Source organism: Tinamus guttatus, unplaced genomic scaffold, assembly GCF_059628265.1.
Source record: "Tinamus guttatus ecotype Peru unplaced genomic scaffold, ASM5962826v1 Tinamus_guttatus_pri_ptg000554l, whole genome shotgun sequence".
Taxonomy (NCBI): Eukaryota; Metazoa; Chordata; class Aves; order Tinamiformes; family Tinamidae; genus Tinamus; species Tinamus guttatus.
This window is the reverse complement of record NW_028289088.1, coordinates 21,670-41,378: the sequence shown is the minus strand read 5'-3', so window position 1 is coordinate 41,378 and position 19,709 is coordinate 21,670. Positions and strand designations below refer to the sequence as shown.

The following is a 19,709-nucleotide window of genomic DNA, read 5'->3' as shown; positions in this document are numbered from 1 at the left end:
CCCCCGCGCCTCGTGTGACCCCCCCCCCCCCAAACCGCTGCTCCGGGGGGGGCCCCGGTGCTGCCCCCCCCCCCCGGGATGAACGGGGCGCGCGGGCCCCTCCCCCGCCCCCCATGGGGCCCAGGCGTCCGGGGGGGGGGGGTCGGTGCCTCAGTCCCCCCCCCCCCCGCCCCGTTACGTGACAGGGGGGCGGGGCCAGCGGCACCGGGAGGCGGCGGCGCCCCGGGCTCCGCGGACACCGGCACCGGCACCGGCTCCGTAACGGGACGGGGCGGCCCCGGGGTCGGTACCGCCCGGGGAGGGGGACACGAGGGGAGCGGGACCCACTGGTGACCGGGACCCACTGGTGACCGGGACCCACCGGGGGAGCAGGAGCCACCGGTGACCGGGACCCGCTGGTGACCGGACCCGTCGGTGACACCGGGCGGTGACACCGGGACCCGTCGGTGACACCGGGACCCGCCGGTGACACCGGGCGGTGACAGCGGCGCCCGCAGCGATGGCCGAGGCCGACGGCGAGGACGACGTCCAGTTCCTGCGCACGGTGCGTGGGGGGACACGGGGGACACCGGGAGAGCCGCGGGGACCCCCCCCCGTGCACGGGGCTCGTGTGCAACGAGTGTGCAAGGGGGGGGGGCGTGTGCAAGGGCGACGGGGCCGGGTGCGGGTTGCTCGTGTGCAACGAGTGTGCAAAGGGGGGCGCGTGCAAGAGCTGCGGGGGCAACGGGGCGGGGGCAGGTTACGAGTGTGCAACGAGTGTGCAAAGGGGGGGCGCGCGTGTAAGAGCTGCGGGGGCAGGTTACGAGTGTGCAAGGCGGGGGGGAGGGCGCGCGTGCAAGAGCCGCGGGGCGACGGGGCCGGGCGCGGGTTGCTCGTGTGCAATGAGTGTGCAAGGGGGGCGCGTGCAAGAGCTGCGGGGGCAACGGGGCAGGTTACGAGTGTGCAACGAGTGTGCAAGGCGGGGGGGGGCGACGGGACCGGGCGCAGGTTGCTCGTGTGCAATGAGTGTGCAAGGGGGTCGCGTGCAAGAGCAGCGGGGGCGACGGGACCGGGCGCAGGTTACGAGTGTGCAACGCGTGTGCAAGGCGGGGGGGTCGCGCGTGCCCGCCCCCCCTTGCACACGCGCGTGCCCGGCCGCACCTGTCCCGGGGCAACCCGAGAGGCGCCCAAAAAAGCAACGGGGGGCGGGGGGGGGGGGAGCAGCTGTCGGGGGGGGAAACCGGATCCCCCCCCCGCCCCTCCCCCCCCCGGACGCCTGGGCCCTCGCGCCCCCCCCCCCCCCCTTGCGTTGGGTCCCTTTTTTTTTTGGGGGGGGGGGGTGGCCTAGTTCGCTGCTTTGTCCCAATTTCTGGGTTTTGGCCTTAAAACGGCAGCGCGGGGGGGGGGTGCTAATTGCTCCGCGCCCCCCCCCCCCGGGAGCAGCCGCCTCAATTCCGAGGGGGGGGGGGGGGGGGAGGCGCCTTGGAGGGGGGGCCCCGGCGTCCGGGCGCCCCTCTGCCCCCCCCCCCATACGGGGGGTCTGGGGGGGGGGGTCTGAACCCTATGGGGAGCCCAGGGAGGGGGCCCCGGCGTCCGGGCCCCCCCATTTACCCACCTGGGCCCAGTCCCGTCATACGGGGGGGTCTGAACCCCATGGGGAGCCCAGGGAAGGGGCCCCGGCGTCCGGCCCCCCCCATTTGCCCAGTTGGGCCCAGTCCCGTCATATGGGGGGTCTGGGGGGGGTCTGAACCCCATGGGGAGCCCAGGGAAGGGGCCCCGGCGTCCGGGCCCCCCCCCACACCCCCATTTACCCACCTGGGACCCGTCCCGTCATATGGGGGGTCTGGAGGGGGGGCCCAGGAAAGGGGCCCCGGCGTCCGGACCCCCCCGCACCCCCATTTCCCCACCTGGGCCCAGTCCCGTCATATGGGGGGTCTGAACCCCATGAGGAGCCCAGGGAAGGGGCCCCGGCGTCCGGGCCCCCCCCCCATTTGGCCGCACCCCAGGGCGGGCCCCGGCGTCCGGGCGCTCCAGGAATCCCCCCCTCCCCTCCCGGAGCGACGGGCGCAGGTGGCGCCTGTTGGCGGCAGGTGCCGGGGGGGGGGGGGGGGGGGGCTCGGACGCCGGGGCCCCCTGCGGAGCCCGGGGGTCGCTGAGGGGCCCGGGGGTCGTTGAGGAGCCCGGGGGTCGCCGAGGGGCCCGGGGGTCGTTGAGGGTCCCCTGCGGAGCCCGGGGGTCGCTGAGGGGCCCGGGGGTCGTTGAGGAGCCCGGGGGTCGCCGAGGGGCCCCGGGGGTCGTTGAGGGGCCCGGGGGGTCGTTGAGGGTCCCCGCGGAGCCCGGGGGTCCCCTGCGGAGCCCCGGGGGTCCCCTGCGGAGCCCCGGGGACACTGAGGGGGCCCGGGGGTCGTTGAGGGGCCCCGGGGGTCGTTGAGGGGCCCCTGAGGAACCCGGGGGTCGCTGAGGGGTCCCTGCGGAGCCCGGGGGTCGTTGAGGGGCCCGGGGGTCGTTGAGGGGCCCGGGGGTCGTTGAGGGTCCCCGCGGAGCCCGGGGGTCGTTGAGGGGCCCGGGGACGCTGAGGGCCCCGGGGGTCGTTGAGGGGCCCGGGGGTCGTTGAGGGGCCCCGGAGGTCGCCGAGGGGTCCGGGGGTCGTTGAGGGTCCCCTGAGGAGCCCGGGGGTCCCCTGAGGAGCCCGGGGGTCGTTGAGGGGCCCCGGGGGTCGTTGAGGGTCCCCTGCGGAGCCCGGGGGTCGCTGAGGGGTCCGGGGGTCGTTGAGGGGCCCGGGGGTCGTTGAGGGGCCCCGGGGTCGCTGAGGGGCCCCGGCGTCCGGCAGGACGACGAGGTGGTCCTGCAGTGCACGAGCGCCCTGCTCAAGGAGCAGCTCAAGCTCTGCCTGGCGGCCGAGGGCTTCGGGAACCGCCTCTGCTTCCTGGAGCCCACGTCCAACGCGCAGGTGGGAGCGGGGGGGGAGCGGGGGGGCGCGGGGGGGGGGCGTGGGGGGGCGGGGGGACACGAGGACGGGGGACACGGGAGGGGGACGCGGGGGGGTGGGGGGACACGCGGGGGGGCGGGGGGACACGGGGACACGGGGGGACACGGGGACAGGGGACACGGGGGAGCCGCTGAGTCGTCGGGGACGGGGACACGCGGGGACACGGGGTGCGAGGGGACAGGGGACACGGGGACGGGGGACACGGCGGAGCCTCTGGGGACGGGGACACGGGGTTCGAGGGGACAGGGGACGCGGGGACGGGGGACACGGGGGAGTCGCCTGGGATGGGGAATTGCGGGGACACGGGGGGACACGCGGGGACACGGGGACGGGGGACGCGGGGGAGCCGCTGGGGACGGGGACACGCGGGGACACGGGGTTCGAGGGGACAGGGGACACGGGGACAGGGGACACGAGGACACGGGACACGGGGGAGCCGCCGAGCCTCCGGGCGCGGGGACGCGGACACGCGGGGACACGTTGAGCCGCCCGGCATGGGGACACCAGCACGGGGACAGGGGACACGGGGGAAACGCCGATCCGCCGGAGCGGGGACACGCAGGGACACGCTGAGCCGCCGCGCGTGGGGACACGGGGCGCGCGGGGACAGGGGACATGGGGGACACACCGAGCCGCCGCGCGTGGGGACAGGGAACACGCGGGGACAGGCGGGGACACGCTGAGCCGCCCGGCATGGGGACACGGGGCGCGAGGGGACAGGGGACGCGGGGACAGGGGACACGGGGGAGCCGTCGGGGACGGGGACACGCGGGGACATGGGGTTCGAGGGGACGGGGGACACGGGGACAGGGGACACGGGGGAGACGCTGAGCCACCGGACGTGGGGACGGGGACACGCGGGGACACGCTGAGCCTCCCGGCACGGGGACACGGGGCGCGGGGGGACAGGGGACACCGGTGCGGGGACAGGGGACACGTGGGGACACGCTGAGCCGCACGTGGGGACACGGGGTGCGAGGGGACAGGGGACACGGGGACACGGGGGAAACGCGGAGCTGCCGCGCGTGGGGCCAGGGGACACGCGGGGACACGGGGTGCGAGGGGCCAGGGGACGCGGGGACACGGGGGAAACGCGGAGCTGCCGCGCGTGGGGCCAGGGGACACGCGGGGACACGGCGTGCGAGGGGACACCCACGTCCCTGGCCGCGGGGCGCGGGACACGGGGGACTCGAGGACGCGGCGCGTTCTAACCCGCCACCCGCGGTGCCACCCGCGGTGCCACCCGCTTCCACGGGGACACTGTCGCGCGTGGGGGGGACACCCGTGGGTGACCCCGCCGTCCCCAGAATGTCCCCCCGGACCTGGCCGTGTGCTGCTTCGTGCTGGAGCAGTCGCTCTCGGTGCGGGCGCTGCAGGAGATGTTGGCCAACAGCGCCGAGACGGGCGCCGAGGTGAGCGCCGCGAGGGGCCCCCGGCGTCCGGGGCGGCTCCGTGGGGCCGAACCCCCCCCCCCACCACCCCCACGCGTGACCTCTTTTCTCTCTCTCCCCCCCGCCCGCCCCAGGGGCTGGACCTGGATAAGTGGGTAGGTGCCACCGTGGTGCAGTGACCCCCCCCTCCTCCCCCTTTGCCTTCGTCCCCTCCTCTTCCTCCTGGGGGGCAGCCCCCCCCACCCGTGTCCGCATGGGCCCAGGCGTCCGGGCGGGCTCCCGTGTGTGTCCCGACCCTGTCCCGACGTTGTCCCTTGATCCCACGGTCCCCTCCTGCCTCCGCATGGATCCTGGATGCGCCGGGGCGGTGCGCGAAGTGCGCGTGCAAAGCACTTGTGCAAGGCGCGAAGTGCCCGTGCAAAGCACTTGTGCAAGGTGCAAGGTGCCCGGGGTTGCTCGTGCAAAGCACTTGTGCAATGCACGAGCGCCTGGCACGGCCATGCAAAGCACTTGTGCAAGGCACAAGGTGCCCGGGGTTGCTCGTGCAAAGCACTTGTGCAATGCACAAACTGCCCGGTGTTGCTCGTGCAAAGCACTTGTGCAATGCACGAGTGCCAGGCATGGCCATGCAAAGCACTTGTGCAATGCACGAGCGCCCAGAACGGCCGTGCAAAGCACTTGTGCAATGCACAAGGTGCCCGGGGTTGCTCGTGCAAAGCACTTGTGCAATGCACGAGCGCCTGGCACGGCCACGCAAAGCACTTGTGCAATGCACGAGCGTCCGGCACAGCCATGCAAAGCACTTGTGCAATGCACAAAGCCCTTGTGCAATGCACAAAGTGCCCAGTGTTGCTCGTGCAAAGCACTTGTGCAATGCACAAGGTGCCCGACATTGGCCATGCAATGCACTTGTGCAATGCACGAGCACCTGGCATGGTCGTGCAAAGCACTTGTGCAATGCACGAGCGCCTGGCATGGCCGTGCAAAGCGCTCGTGCAATGCACAAGGTGCCCTATATCCATGCAATGCACTAGTGCAATGCACAAGGTGCCTGACATTGGCCGTGCAAAGCACTTGTGCAATGCACGAGCACCCGGCACGGCCATGCAAAGCACTTGTGCAATGCACAAAGTGCCCAGTGTTGCTCGTGCAAAGCACTTGTGCAATGCACAAGGTGCCTGACGTTGGCTGTGCAATGCACGAGCGCCCGACATGGCCATGCAAAGCACTTGTGCAATGCACGAGCACCTGACATGGCCCGTGCAATGCACGAGCACTCGACATGCTCCGTGCAAAGCACTTGTGCAATGCACGACCACTCAACATGGCCCGTGTGATGCACAAGCGCCCGGCACGCGCCATGCAAAGCACTTGTGCAATGCACAAAGTGCTCCATGTTGGCCGTGCAAAGCACTTGTGCAATGCACGAGCACCCAACATGGCCCATGCGATGCACGAGCACCCGGCGTGCTCCGTGCAAAGCACTTGTGCAATGCACAAAGTGCTCCCTTTTGGCCATGCAATGCACTTGTGCAATGCACGAGCACCCGACGTGCTCTGTGCAAAGCACTTGTGCAATGCACAAAGTGCCCAGTGTTGCCTGTGCAAAGCACTTGTGCAATGCACGAGCACCCAACATGGCCCATGCGATGCACGAGCACCCGGCGTGCTCCATGCAAAGCACTTGTGCAATGCACAAAGTGCCCAGTGTTGCCCGTGCAAAGCACTTGTGCAATGCACGAGTGCCGGGCATGGCCGTGCAAAGCACTTGTGCAATGCACCAAGTGCTCCATGTTGGCCGTGCAACACACTCGTGCAATGCACGAGCACCCGACATGCTCCGTGCAAACCACTTGTGCAATGCGCAAAGTGCTCCCTTTTGGCCATGCAATGCACTTGTGCAATGCACGAGCACCGGACGTGCTCCATGCAAAGCACTTGTGCAATGCACAATGTGCCCAGTGTTGCCCGTGCAAAGCACTCGTGCAATGCACGAGTGCCGGGCATGGCCATGCAAAGCACTCGTGCAATGCACCAAGTGCTCCATGTTGGCCGTGCAACACACTCGTGCAATGCACGAGCACCCGACATGCTCCGTGCAAACCACTTGTGCAATGCACAAAGTGCTCCCTTTTGGCCGTGCAATGCACTTGTGCAATGCACGAGCACCCGACGTGCTCTGCGCAAAGCACTTGTGCAATGCACAAAGTGCCCAGTGTTGCCCGTGCAAAGCACTTGTGCAATGCACGAGTGCCGGGCATGGCCATGCAAAGCACTCGTGCAATGCACCAAGTGCTCCATGTTGGCCGTGCAACACACTCGTGCAATGCACGAGCACCCGACATGCTCCGTGCAAACCACTTGTGCAATGCACGAGCGTCTTGGCCATGCACGAGGGCTCCCGGCGCCGCGGTGGCCTCGCGCCCACCGTGTCCCCTCGTGTCCCCTCGTGTCCCCGCAGTCCTCGCAGGGCGGTGGCCACCGGACGCTGCTCTACGGCCACGCCATCCTGCTGCGGCACTCGCACAGCGGCATGGTGAGTGTGCAAGGGGCGCGTGCAAGGGGCGCGTGCAAGGGGCGCGTGCAAGGACCCCGTGCAAAGACCCTGTGCATGGACCCCGTGCAAGGAGCGCGTGCATGGACCCCGTGCATGGACCCCGTGCAAGGAGCACGTGCAAGGAGCGTGTGCACGGAGCGCGTGCAAGGAGCACGTGCAAGGACCCAGTGCATGGACCCCGTGCAAGGACCCCGTGCAAGGAGCGCGTGCAAAGACCCCATGCAAGGGGCGCGTGCAAGGAGCGCATGCAAGGACCCAGTGCATGGACCCTGTGCAAGGAGCGCGTGCAAGGACCCCGTGCAAAGACCCTGTGCATGGACCCCGTGCATGGAGTGCGTGCAAGGACCCAGTGCATGGGCCCCGTGCACAGCCCCACGCACAGACCCCACACACAGACCCCACGCACAGACCCCATTCATGCACCCCCATGCAATGACCCCACTCACGCACCCCACGCGCGGCGCCCGCGGGCCCCGGCGTCCGGGCCGCCCCTCACGCCGTCCCCGTCCGCAGTACCTGAGCTGTCTGACCACGTCCCGCTCCGTCACCGACAAACTGGCCTTCGACGTGGGGCTGCAGAGGGACGCGGCAGGTGGGGCCCTATGGGGCCGGTGCGTCCTTCGTGGGGCCCTGTGGGGGTGGAGGGCCCTGCGTGGGGGGGCTGTCTGTGCCCTATGGGGTGGGGGTCCCCACGGGGTCCCTGTGGGGCAGGGTCCCCACTAGCCCCTCCATGGGGTCCCCGCCAGCCCCTCTGTGGGATCCCTATGGGGCACGGTCCCTATGGGGCAGCCCCTCCGCAGCTCCCTATGGGGCAGGGTCCCTATGGGGCAGGGCCCCCCCCCAGCCCCTCCACAGCTCCCTATGGGGCAGCCTCTCCGTGGTTCCCTATGGGGCGGGGTCCCTATGGGGCAGACCCCAGCCCCTCCGCGGGTCCCTATGGGGCTGACCCCCCCCTAGCCCCTCCGCGGGTCCCTATGGGGCAGCCCCTCCATGAGGTCCCTATGGGGCAGCCCCTCCGTGGCTCCCTATGGGGCAGGTCCCCCCCCACCCCCTCCGCGAGTCCCTATGGGGCAGGTTCCCTATGGGGCAGCCCTCCGTGGGTCCCCATGGGGCAGCCCCCCCGTGGGTTCCCTATGGGGCGGGATCCCTATGGGGCACGGTCCCTATGGGGCAGCCCCTCCGCAGGTCCCTATGGGTCAGGCTCCCTATGGGGCGGGGTCCCCATGGGGCAGCCCCTCGCGGCTCCCTATGGGGCAGGCTCCCTATGGGGCAGCCCCTCGGTGGGTCGCTATGGGGCAGGGTCTCTATGGGGCAGGCTCCCTATGGGGCGGGTCCCTATGGGGCAGCCCCTCCGTGGGTCCCTATGGGGCGGGGCTGCTATGGGGCAGCCCCTCTGTGGGGTCCCTATGGGGCAGGGTCTCTATGGGGCAGGATCCCTATGGGCAGCCCCTCCGTGGGTCGCTATGGGGCAGGGTCCCTATGGGGCGGGGTCGCTATGGGGCAGCCCCTCTGTGGGTCCCTATGGGGCAGGCTCCCTATGGGGCAGCCCCCCCGTGGGTCCCTATGGGGCAGCCCCTCCGTGGGTCGCTATGGGGCAGCCCCTCCGCGGGTCGCTATGGGGCAGCCCCCCACACGGCGCCGCGGGGCTGCCCCCCGCCCCCCAGGCGAGGCGTGCTGGTGGACGATGCACCCGGCGTCCAAGCAGCGCTCGGAGGGCGAGAAGGTCCGAGTGGGCGACGACCTCATCCTCGTGAGCGTCTCCTCCGAGCGCTACCTGGTGAGCCCGGACGCCGGGGCCCCATCCCGGACACTGAGATCCCCCATCCCGGACACTGGGATCCCCATCCCAGGCACTGGGACCCCCATCCCGGACACCAGGGCCCCTCATCCCAATCCCCCCGTTCCGGACGCCGGGGCCCCCTATCCCGGACACTGGGATCCCCCATCCCAGACACCGGGACCCCCCGTCCCATCCCGGACGCCGGGGCCCCCTGGCCCAGCCCCCCATCCCGGACACTGGGATCCCCATCCCGGACGCCGGGGCCCCCATCCCGGCCCCCCATCCTGGATACTGGATCCCCATCCCGGAAACCAGGGCCCCCTGTCCCGGACACCAGGACCCCCCATCCCATCCCGGACGCCGGGGCCCCCCATCCCGGACACCAGGACCCCCCATCCCATCCCGGACGCCGGGGCCCCCCATCCCAGCCCCCCATCCTGGACACCAGGGCCCCCATCCCGGACACTGGGACCCCCATCCTGGACACTGGGATCCCCCATCCCGGACGCCGGGGCCCCCCATCCCAGCCCCCCATCCTGGACACCGGGACCCCCATCCCGGACACTGGATCCCCATCCCGGACGCCGGGGCCCCCCATCCCAGTCCCCCATCCTGGACACCAGGGCCCCCATCCCGGACACCGGATCCCCCATCCTGGATGTCGGGTACCCCCATCCTGGGCCCCGGGACCCCCCGTCCCAGCCCCCTGTCCCGGACACCGGGGCCCCCATCCCAGGCACTGGGATCCCCCATCCCGGACGCCGGGGCCCCCCCGTCCCGGACGCCGGGTCCCCCATCCCGGACGGCCGGGGCCCCCCGTCCCATCCTGTCCCCGACGCCGTCCCCCGTGTCCCCAACGCCGTCCCCTGTCCCCGACGCCGTCCCTGTCCCCAGCACCTGTCCACGGCCAGCGGGGAGCTCCAGGCCGACGCGTCCTTCATGCAGACGCTCTGGAACATGAACCCCATCTGCTCGGGCTGCGAGGAAGGTGGGTGACCCCGGGGACGGCGCGGGGACCGCATGGGGACAACGCGGGGACCGCATGGGGACAATGTGGGTGACCCATGGGGACAGCGTGGGGACCGCATGGGGACAATGTGGGGACCTCATGGGTTGGGGACAACGTGGGGACCCCCATGGGGACAATGCGGGGACTCCATGGGGACAATGTGGGGGACCCCCATGGGGTGGGGACAACGTGGGGACCCCCATGGGGACAATGTGGGTGCCACCCATGGGGACAACGGGGGGACCCCATGGGGACAACGCGGGGACCCCATGGGGACAACATGGGGCCCGCATGGGGACAGCGTGGGGACCCCATGGGGACAATGTGGGGACTGCATGGGGACAATGTGGGGACCCCATGGGGACAATGTGGGTGCTCCCCATGGGGACAGCGCGGGGACCGCATGGGGACAACGTGGGGACCCCATGGGGACAATGTGGGTGCTCCCCATGGGGACAGCGCGGGGACCGCATGGGGACAACGTGGGGACCCCCATGGGGACAATGGGAAGGTGGGTGACCCCGGGGACAGCGCGGGGACCGCATGAGGACAGCGTGGGGACCCCCATGGGGACAGCGCAGGGACCGCATGGGGACAACGCGGGGACCGCATGGGGACAACGTGGGGACCTCATGGGGACAATGTGGGGACCCCATGGGGACAACGCGGGGACCGCATGGGGACAATGTGGGTGCCACCCATGGGGACAATGTGGGGACCCCATGGGGACAATGTGGGGGACCCCATAGGGACAACGCGGGGACCCCATGGGGTGGGGACAACGTGGGGACCTCATGGGGACAATGTGGGGACCCCATGGGGTGGGGACAACGTGGGGCTCCCCATGGGGACAACGCGGGGACCCCATGGGGACAATGTGGGTGCCCCCATGGGGACAATGTGGGGACCCCCATGGGGAGGGGACAATGCAGTGCCCCCCACGGGGACAATATGGGGCCCTCCATGGGGACAATGTGGTGCCCCCATGGGGACAATGCAGGGCCCCCCATGGGGACAATGTGGGGACCCCATGGGGACAACGTGGGGACCCCATGGGGTGGGGACAACATGGGGCTCCCCATGGGGACAATGCGGGGACCCCATGGGGACAACGTGGGGACCCCATGGGGACAATGTGGGGACCCCATGGGGTGGGGACAATGTGGGGACCCCGTGGGGTGGGGACAATGCGGGGCCCCCCATGGGGACAACGTGGGGACCGCATGGGGACAATGTGGGGACCCCATGGGGACAATGTGGTGCCCCCCATGGGGACAATGTGGGGACCTCATGGGGACAATGCGGGGTCCCCCATGGGGAGGGGACAATGTGGGTGCCCCCATGGGGACAATGCGGGGACCCCACGGGGACAACGTGGGGACCCCATGGGGTGGGGACAATGCGGTGCCCCCACGGGGACAACGCGGTGCCCGGACGCCCGGGCCCCTCGGCTCACCGCCGTCCCCAGGCTACGTGACGGGCGGCCACGTCCTGCGCCTGTTCCACGGCCACATGGACGAGTGTCTGACCACGGCGGCGCCCGAGCCGGGGGACGAGCGCAGGTGACGCCCGGACGCCTGGGCCCCGCGCGGGGGTGGCCGGGGGTGTCACCCGGGGGTGGCCGGGGGTGTCACCCGGGGGGTTGTTGTTGTTAGGGAGTGGCCGGTTGTGTCACTCGGGGGGTGTCGGGTTGTGTCACCCGGGGGTGTCTCACGCTGGTGTCACCCAGGGGTGTCACCCGGGGGTGTCCGGTTGTGTCCCTCGGGGGTGTCACCCGGTGGTGTCACCCGGAGGGTTGTTGTTGTTGGGGGGTGTCCGGTTGTGTCACTCGGGGGTGTCACTCGGAGGGTGTCTGGTTGTGTCACCCGGGTGTGTCCAGGGGTGTCACCCGGGGGTGTCACCTGGGGGGTTGTTGTTGGGGGGTGTCCGGTGGTGTCACCCGGGTGTGTCTGGTTGTGTCACCCGGTTGTGTCACCCGGCGGTGTCACCCGGGGGGTTGTTGTTGTTGGGGGGTGTCCGGTTGTGTCACCCGGGGGTGTCACCCGGCGGTGTCACCCGGGGGGTTGTTGTTGTTGGGGGGTGTTGGGTTGTGTCACCCGGGGGGTTGTTGTTGTTGGGGGGTGGCCGGTTGTGTCACCCGGTGGTGTCACCCGTTGGTGTCACCCTGTTGTGTCACCCGGTGGTGTCACCCTGTTGTGTCACCCGTTGGTGTCACCCGTCCCGTCCCCAGCAGCGCCGTCAGCTACGAGGGCGGCCCCGTCTGCACCCACGCGCGGTCCCTGTGGCGCCTGGAGCCGCTGAGGATCAGGTGGGGGGACGGGGGGGCCGGGGGGGTCTGGGGGGTCTGGGGGGGTCCGGGGGGTCCTGGGGGTCCTGGGGGTCCTGGGGGTCTGGGGGTCTGGGGGTCCTGGGGGGGGTCTGGGGGTCTGGGGGGGTCTGGGTGTCCTGGGGGGTCTGGGGGGTCCAGGAGGGTCCTGGGGGGCCTGGGGGGTCTGGGGGGGTCTGGGGGTCCTGGGGGTCCTGGGGTCTGGGGGGGTCTGGGGGTCCTGGGGGGGGTCTGGGGGTTCCTGGGGGGTCTGGGGGGCCTGGGGGTCCTGGGGGGGTCTGGGGGGGTCCGGGAGGTCCTGGGGGGGTCTGGGGGGGTCTGGGGGTTCCTGGGGGGTCTGGTGGGGTCTGGGGGGTCCCGGGGTTTGGGGGTCTGGGGGGGTCCGGGGGGTCCTGGGGACTGGGGGGTCCTGGGGGTCTGGGGGGGTCCCAATGGTTTGGGGGGATCCGGGGGGGTCCTGCTAGTCTGGGGTGTCCTGGGGGGTCCTGGAGGTTGGGGGGCCCTGAGGGGGTCCCAATTGCCTGGGGGGTCCCAATGGTCTGGGGGGGTCCTGGGAGTTGGGGAGCTCTGGGGGGTCCTGGGGGTCTGGGGTGTCCTGGGGGTCCCTGGGGGTCTGGGGGGGTCCGGGGGGGGGGTCCAGGGGTGTCCAGGGACCCCCGGGGGGCCCTGGGGGCCCTGGGAGATGTGAGGGGGTCCTGGGGGTCCGGGGGTGTCCTTGTCCCCCTGTCCCCCTGTCCCCCTGTGACGCGTCCCCAAGCGCCATCCCTGGTGTCCCTGTCCCCCCACGATGTGTCCCCAAGTGCCGTCCCCAGTGTTCCTGTCCCCGCCGTGTCCCCGTCCCCCTGGTGTCCCTGTCCCCCCATGATGTCCCCAGTGTCCCCATGATGTCCCCTTGTCCCCTATCCAGCTGGAGCGGCAGCCACCTCCGTTGGGGACAGCCCTTCCGTGTCCATCACGTCACCTCGATGTGTCCCCAGTGTCCCCAGTGTCCCCATCCCCATGATGTCCCCAGTGTCCCCATGATGTCCCTTGTCCCCTGTAGCTGGAGCGGCAGCCACCTCCGTTGGGGACAGCCCTTCCGTGTCCGTCACGTCACCTCGATGTGTCCCCAGTGTCCCCAGTGTCCCCAGTGTCCCCATGATGTCCCCAGTGTCCCCATGATGTCCCTTGTCCCCTATAGCTGGAGCGGCAGCCACCTCCGTTGGGGACAGCCCTTCCGTGTCCATCACGTCACCTCGATGTGTCACCAGTGTCCCCATCCCCATGATGTCCCCAGTGTCCCCAGTGTCCCCACGATGTCCCTTGTCCCCTATAGCTGGAGCGGCAGCCACCTCCGTTGGGGACAGCCCTTCCGTGTCCGTCACGTCACCTCGGGCCGCTACCTGGCGCTCACCGAGGACAAGGGACTGGCCGTGGTGGAGGCGGCGGCGGCCAACACGCGCGCGGCGGCGTTCTGCTTCCGGGTGTCCAAGGTGGGTGACACGGGGTGACATGGGGACATGGGGACAAGGGAACACGTAGGGGACATGGGGTGACATGGGGACATGGGGACACGTAGGGGACATGGAGGGGACATGGGGATATGGGGTGACATGGGGACACGGCGGCCAACAGGCGCGCGGCGGCGTTCTGCTTCCGGGTGTCCAAGGTGGGTGACACGTTGGGGACATTGGGGACATCATGGGGACATGGGGACACGTAGGGGACATGGGGACCAACACGCGCGCGGCGGCGTTCTGCTTCCGGGTGTCCAAGGTGGGTGACACATTGGGGACACATGGGGACATGGGGACACGTAGGGGACATGGAGGGGACATGGGGATATGGGGTGACATGGGGACATGGGGACACGTAGGGGACATGGGGTGACATGGGGACATGGGGACACGGCGGCCAACACGCGCGTGGCGGCGTTCTGCTTCCGGGTGTCCAAGGTGGGTGACACCGGGTGACACAGGGTGACATGGGGTGACATGGAGACACATAGGGGACATGGGGACCAACACGCGCGTGGCGGCGTTCTGCTTCCGGGTGTCCAAGGTGGGTGACACGTTGGGGACATTGGGGACATCATGGGGACATGGGGACACGTAGGGGACATGGGGACCAACACGCGCGCGGCGGCGTTCTGCTTCCGGGTGTCCAAGGTGGGGACATGGGGTGACACGGGGACATGGGGACATGAGGACATGGGGACATCATGGGGACATGGGGGACACATGGGGGACACATTGGGGACATGGGGACACGGCCGCCAGCACCCGCGCAGCGGCGTTCTGCTTCTGGGTGTCCAAGGTGGGACATGGGGACACGTGGACACGTGGGGACATGGGGACACGGGGACATGGGGGACACGGGGGGACACAGGGTGCTGCTGCTCCCCTGGGGACAGCTGGGCACGGTCCCCATCCCTGTGTCCATCCTAGTGCCATCCCCGTCCCGAGGTCCATCCCTGTCCTGATCCCTGTCCCCCGTCCCCATGTCAGTCCCAGGGGTCCCATGGCCACCCTGTCCCTGTCCCCATGGGTGCCCCCATGTCCCCAAGGTGTCCCATGTCCCCATGGTGTCCCCATGTCCTCCATGTCCCCATGGTGTCCCCATGGTGTCCCACGTCCCCACGGTGTCCCCACGTCCCCGTGTCCCCCCAGGAGAAGCTGGAGGTGGCCCCCAAGCGCGACGCGGAGGGCATGGGCGCCCCCGAGATCAAGTACGGGGAGTTGCTGTCCCCATGGTGTCCCATGTCCCCATGGTGTCCCCACGGTGTCCCCATGGTGTCCCATGTCCCCATGGTGTCCCCATGGTGTCCCCATGTCCCCACGGTGTCCCCACGGTGTCCCCATGGTGTCCCCATGGTGTCCCATGTCTCCATGGTGTCCCCATGTCCCCATGGTGTCCCCATGGTGTCCCCATGTCCCCACGGTGTCCCATGTCCCCACGGTGTCCCCATGTCCCCATGTCTCCATGGTGTCCCCATGGTGTCCCCATGTCCTCCATGTCCCCATGGTGTCCCCATGGGTGTCCCATGTCCCCATGGTGTCCCATGTCCTCATGGTGTCCCCATGTCCCCATGGTGTCCCCATGGTGTCCCATGTCCCCATGGTGTCCCCACGGTGTCCCCATGTCGTCCATGTCCCCATGGTGTCCCATGTCCCCATGGTGTCCCCATGGTGTCCTCATGTCCCCATGGTGTCCCCATGTCCTCCATGTCCCCATGGTGTCCCCATGGTGCCCCATGTCCCCATGGTGTCCCCATGTCCTCCCCATCCCCATGGTGTCCCCACGGTGTCCCCACGTCCCCGTGTCCCCCCAGGAGAAGCTGGAGGTGGCCCCCAAGCGCGACGCGGAGGGCATGGGCGCCCCCGAGATCAAGTACGGGGAGTCGCTGTCCCCATGGTGTCCCATGTCCCCATGGTGTCCCCATGGTGTCCCCATGGTGTCCCCATGGTGTCCCCATGTCCCCATGGTGTCCCATGTCCCCATGGTGTCCCCATAGTGTCCCCATGGTGTCCCCATGGTGTCCCATGTCCCCATGGTGTCCCCACGGTGTCCCCACGTCCCCGTGTCCCCCCAGGAGAAGCTGGAGGTGGCCCCCAAGCGCGACGCGGAGGGCATGGGCGCCCCCGAGATCAAGTACGGGGAGTCGCTGTCCCCATGGTGTCCCCATGGTGTCCCCATGTCCCCATGGTGTCTCCATGTCCTCCATGTCCCCATGTCCCCATGGTGTCCCACGTCCCCACGGTGTCCCCACGTCCCCGTGTCCCCCCAGGAGAAGCTGGAGGTGGCCCCCAAGCGCGACGCGGAGGGCATGGGCGCCCCCGAGATCAAGTACGGGGAGTCGCTGTCCCCATGGTGTCCCATGTCCCCATGGTGTCCCCATGGTGTCCCACGTCCCCACGGTGTCCCCACGTCCCCGTGTCCCCCCAGGAGAAGCTGGAGGTGGCCCCCAAGCGCGACGCGGAGGGCATGGGCGCCCCCGAGATCAAGTACGGGGAGTCGCTGTCCCCATGGTGTCCCCATGGTGTCCCCATGTCCCCATGGTGTCCCCACGGTGTCCCCACGTCCCCGTGTCCCCCCAGGAGAAGCTGGAGGTGGCCCCCAAGCGCGACGCGGAGGGCATGGGCGCCCCCGAGATCAAGTACGGAGAGTTGCTGTCCCCATGGTGTCCCATGTCCCCATGGTGTCCCCACGGTGTCCCCATGGTGTCCCATGTCCCCATGGTGTCCCCATGTCCCCACGGTGTCCCCACGGTGTCCCCATGGTGTCCCCATGGTGTCCCATGTCTCCATGGTGTCCCCATGTCCCCATGGTGTCCCCATGGTGTCCCCATGTCCCCACGGTGTCCCATGTCCCCACGGTGTCCCCATGTCCCCATGTCTCCATGGTGTCCCCATGGTGTCCCCATGTCCTCCATGTCCCCATGGTGTCCCCATGGGTGTCCCATGTCCCCATGGTGTCCCATGTCCTCATGGTGTCCCCATGTCCCCATGGTGTCCCCATGGTGTCCCATGTCCCCATGGTGTCCCCACGGTGTCCCCATGTCGTCCATGTCCCCATGGTGTCCCATGTCCCCATGGTGTCCCCATGGTGTCCTCATGTCCCCATGGTGTCCCCATGTCCTCCATGTCCCCATGGTGTCCCCATGGTGCCCCATGTCCCCATGGTGTCCCCATGTCCTCCCCATCCCCATGGTGTCCCCACGGTGTCCCCACGTCCCCGTGTCCCCCCAGGAGAAGCTGGAGGTGGCCCCCAAGCGCGACGCGGAGGGCATGGGCGCCCCCGAGATCAAGTACGGGGAGTCGCTGTCCCCATGGTGTCCCATGTCCCCATGGTGTCCCCATGGTGTCCCCATGGTGTCCCCATGGTGTCCCCATGTCCCCATGGTGTCCCATGTCCCCATGGTGTCCCCATAGTGTCCCCATGGTGTCCCCATGGTGTCCCATGTCCCCATGGTGTCCCCACGGTGTCCCCACGTCCCCGTGTCCCCCCAGGAGAAGCTGGAGGTGGCCCCAAGCGCGACGCGGAGGGCATGGGCGCCCCCGAGATCAAGTACGGGGAGTCGCTGTCCCCATGGTGTCCCATGTCCCCATGGTGTCCCCATGTCCCCATGGTGTCCCCATGGTGTCCCATGTCCCCATGGTGTCCTCATGTCCCCATGTCCTCCCCATCCCCATGGTGTCCCCACGGTGTCCCCACGTCCCCACGGTGTCCCCACGTCCCCGTGTCCCCCCAGGAGAAGCTGGAGGTGGCCCCCAAGCGCGACGCGGAGGGCATGGGCGCCCCCGAGATCAAGTACGGGGAGTCGCTGTCCCCATAGTGTCCCCATGTCCCCATGGTGTCCCCACGGTGTCCCCACGTCCCCGTGTCCCCCCAGGAGAAGCTGGAGGTGGCCCCAAGCGCGACGCGGAGGGCATGGGCGCCCCCGAGATCAAGTACGGGGAGTCGCTGTCCCCATGGTGTCCCCATGTCCCCATGGGTGTCCCCATGGTGTCCCATGTCCCCATGGTGTCCCCATGGTGTTCCCATGGTGTCCCCATGGGTGTCCCATGTCCCCATGGTGCCCCATGTCCCCACGGTGTCCCATGTCCCCATGGTGTCCTCATGTCCCCATGGTGCCCCATGTCCTCCCCATCCCCATGGGTGTCCCCACGGTGTCCCCACGTCCCCGTGTCCCCCCAGGAGAAGCTGGAGGTGGCCCCCAAGCGCGATGCGGAGGGCATGGGCGCCCCCGAGATCAAGTACGGGGAGTCGCTGTCCCCATGGTGTCCCATGTCCTCCATGTCCCCATGGTGTCCCCATGTCCTCCATGTCCCCATGGTGTCCCCATGGTGTCCCCATGTCCCCATGGTGTCCCATGTCCCCATGGGTGTCCCATGTCCCCATGGTGTCCCCATGGTGTCCCACGTCCCCACGGTGTCCCCACGTCCCCGTGTCCCCCCAGGAGAAGCTGGAGGTGGCCCCCAAGCGCGACGCGGAGGGCATGGGCGCCCCCGAGATCAAGTACGGCGAGTCGCTCTGCTTCGTGCAGCACGTGGCCAGCGCGCTCTGGCTCACGTACGCCGCCGCCGACGCCAAGGCCCTGCGCATGGGGCTGCTCAAGAGGAAGGTGGGCGCCCGGGGGGCGACGTGGGGGGAAATGGGGGGAAACGGGGGTGTTTTGGGGGGCTCTGGGGGTGTCTTGGGTGTCTTGGGGGGTCTCTGGGGGTGTCTCTGGGGTCTCTGGGGTGTCTTGGGGGTCTCTAGAGGCTCTGGGCGTCTCTTGGGTGTCTTGAGGGTCTCTGGGGTCTCTGGGGTGTCTTAGGGGTCTCTTGGGTGTCTTGAGGGTCTCTGGGGGTGTCTCTGAGGTCTTGAGGGTCTCTTGGGTCTCTTGGGTGTCTCTGGGGGTGTCTTCAGGATCTCCAGGGGTCTCTGAGGTGTCTTGGGGGTCTCTAGAGGCTCTGGGCGTCTCTTGGGTGTCTTGAGGGTCTCTGGGGTCTCTGGGGTGTCTTGGGGGTCTCTGGGGTGTCTTAGGGGTCTCTTGGGTGTCTTGAGGGTCTCTGGGGTGTCTCTGGGGTCTGTAGGGGTTTCTGGAGGTGTCTTCGGGGTCTCTAGAGGTTCTGGGGGTCTCTGGGGTGTCTTGGGTGTCTTGGGGGTCTCTGGGGTGTCTTGGGGGTCTCTGGGGTCCCTAGGGTGTCTTCAGGGTCTCTGGGGGTCTCTGGGGTGTCTTGGGGGTCTCTAGGGGTTTCTGGAGGTGTCTTGGGGGTCTCTAGAGGCTCTGGGGGTCTCTTTGGTGTCTTAGGGGTCTCTGGGGATGTCTCTGAGGTCTTGAGGGTCTCTTGGGTCTCTTGGGTGTCTCTGGGGGTGTCTTCAGGATCTCCAGGGGTCTCTGGGGTGTCTTGGGGGTCTCTAGAGGCTCTGGGCGTCTCTTGGGTGTCTTGAGGGTCTCTGGGGTCTCTGGGGTGTCTTGGGGGTCTCTTGGGTGTCTTGAGGGTCTCTGGGGGTGTCTCTGGGGTCTGTAGGGGTTTCTGGAGGTGTCTTGGGGGTCTCTGGGGTGTCTTGGGTGTCTTGGGGGTCTCTGGGGGTGTCTTCAGGGTCTCTAGGGGTTTCTGGAGGTGTCTTGGGGGTCTCTAGAGGCTCTGGGGGTTGTCTTGGGGTCTCTTGGGTGTCTTGGGGGTCTCTAGGGTGTCTTGGGGGTCTTAGGGGTCTCTGGGGGTGTCTCTGGGGTCTCTGGGGTGTCTTGGGGGTCTCTAGGGGTTTCTGGAGGTGTCTTGGGGGTCTCTAGAGGTTCTGGGGGTCTCTGGGGTGTCTTGGGTGTCTTGGGGGTCTCTGGGGTGTCTTGGGGGTCTCTGGGGTCCCTAGGGTGTCTTCAGGGTCTCTAGGGGTTTCTGGAGGTGTCTTGGGGGTCTCTAGAGGCTCTGGGGGTTGTCTCGGGGTCTCTTGGGTGTCTTGGGGGTCTCTAGGGTGTCTTGGGGGTTTTAGGGGTCTCTGAGGGTGTCTTCAGGGTCTCTGGGGGTCTCTGGGGGTGTCTTGGGGGTCTCTAGGGGTTTCTGGAGGTGTCTGGGGGGTCTCTAGAGGCTCTGGGGGTCTCTGGGGGTCTCTTGGGTGTCTTGGGGGTCTCTAGGGTGTCTTGGGGGTTTTAGGGGTCTCTGAGGGTGTCTTGGAGGTCTCTTGGGGTGTCTCTGGGGTCTCTAGGGTGTCTTGG

General features: G+C 69.0%; 1 protein-coding gene across 1 annotated transcript in view; it reads left to right on the top strand.

The window, feature by feature from the left end:
• Positions 1–499: 499 nt before the first annotated feature.
• Positions 500–19,709, top strand: part of LOC148592564 (ryanodine receptor 1-like) — a 37,535-nt gene continuing 18,325 nt past the window's right edge. Inside the window, exons 1-11 of the mRNA XM_088534404.1 lie at positions 500–544; positions 2,810–2,929; positions 4,276–4,380; positions 6,821–6,895; positions 7,430–7,508; positions 8,581–8,693; positions 9,591–9,684; positions 11,174–11,267; positions 11,939–12,013; positions 13,347–13,503; positions 17,970–18,134. Coding sequence (XP_088390530.1) covers positions 500–544; positions 2,810–2,929; positions 4,276–4,380; positions 6,821–6,895; positions 7,430–7,508; positions 8,581–8,693; positions 9,591–9,684; positions 11,174–11,267; positions 11,939–12,013; positions 13,347–13,503; positions 17,970–18,134 — 1,122 coding nt within the window. The remainder of the gene's footprint in view (positions 545–2,809; positions 2,930–4,275; positions 4,381–6,820; positions 6,896–7,429; positions 7,509–8,580; positions 8,694–9,590; positions 9,685–11,173; positions 11,268–11,938; positions 12,014–13,346; positions 13,504–17,969; positions 18,135–19,709) is intronic.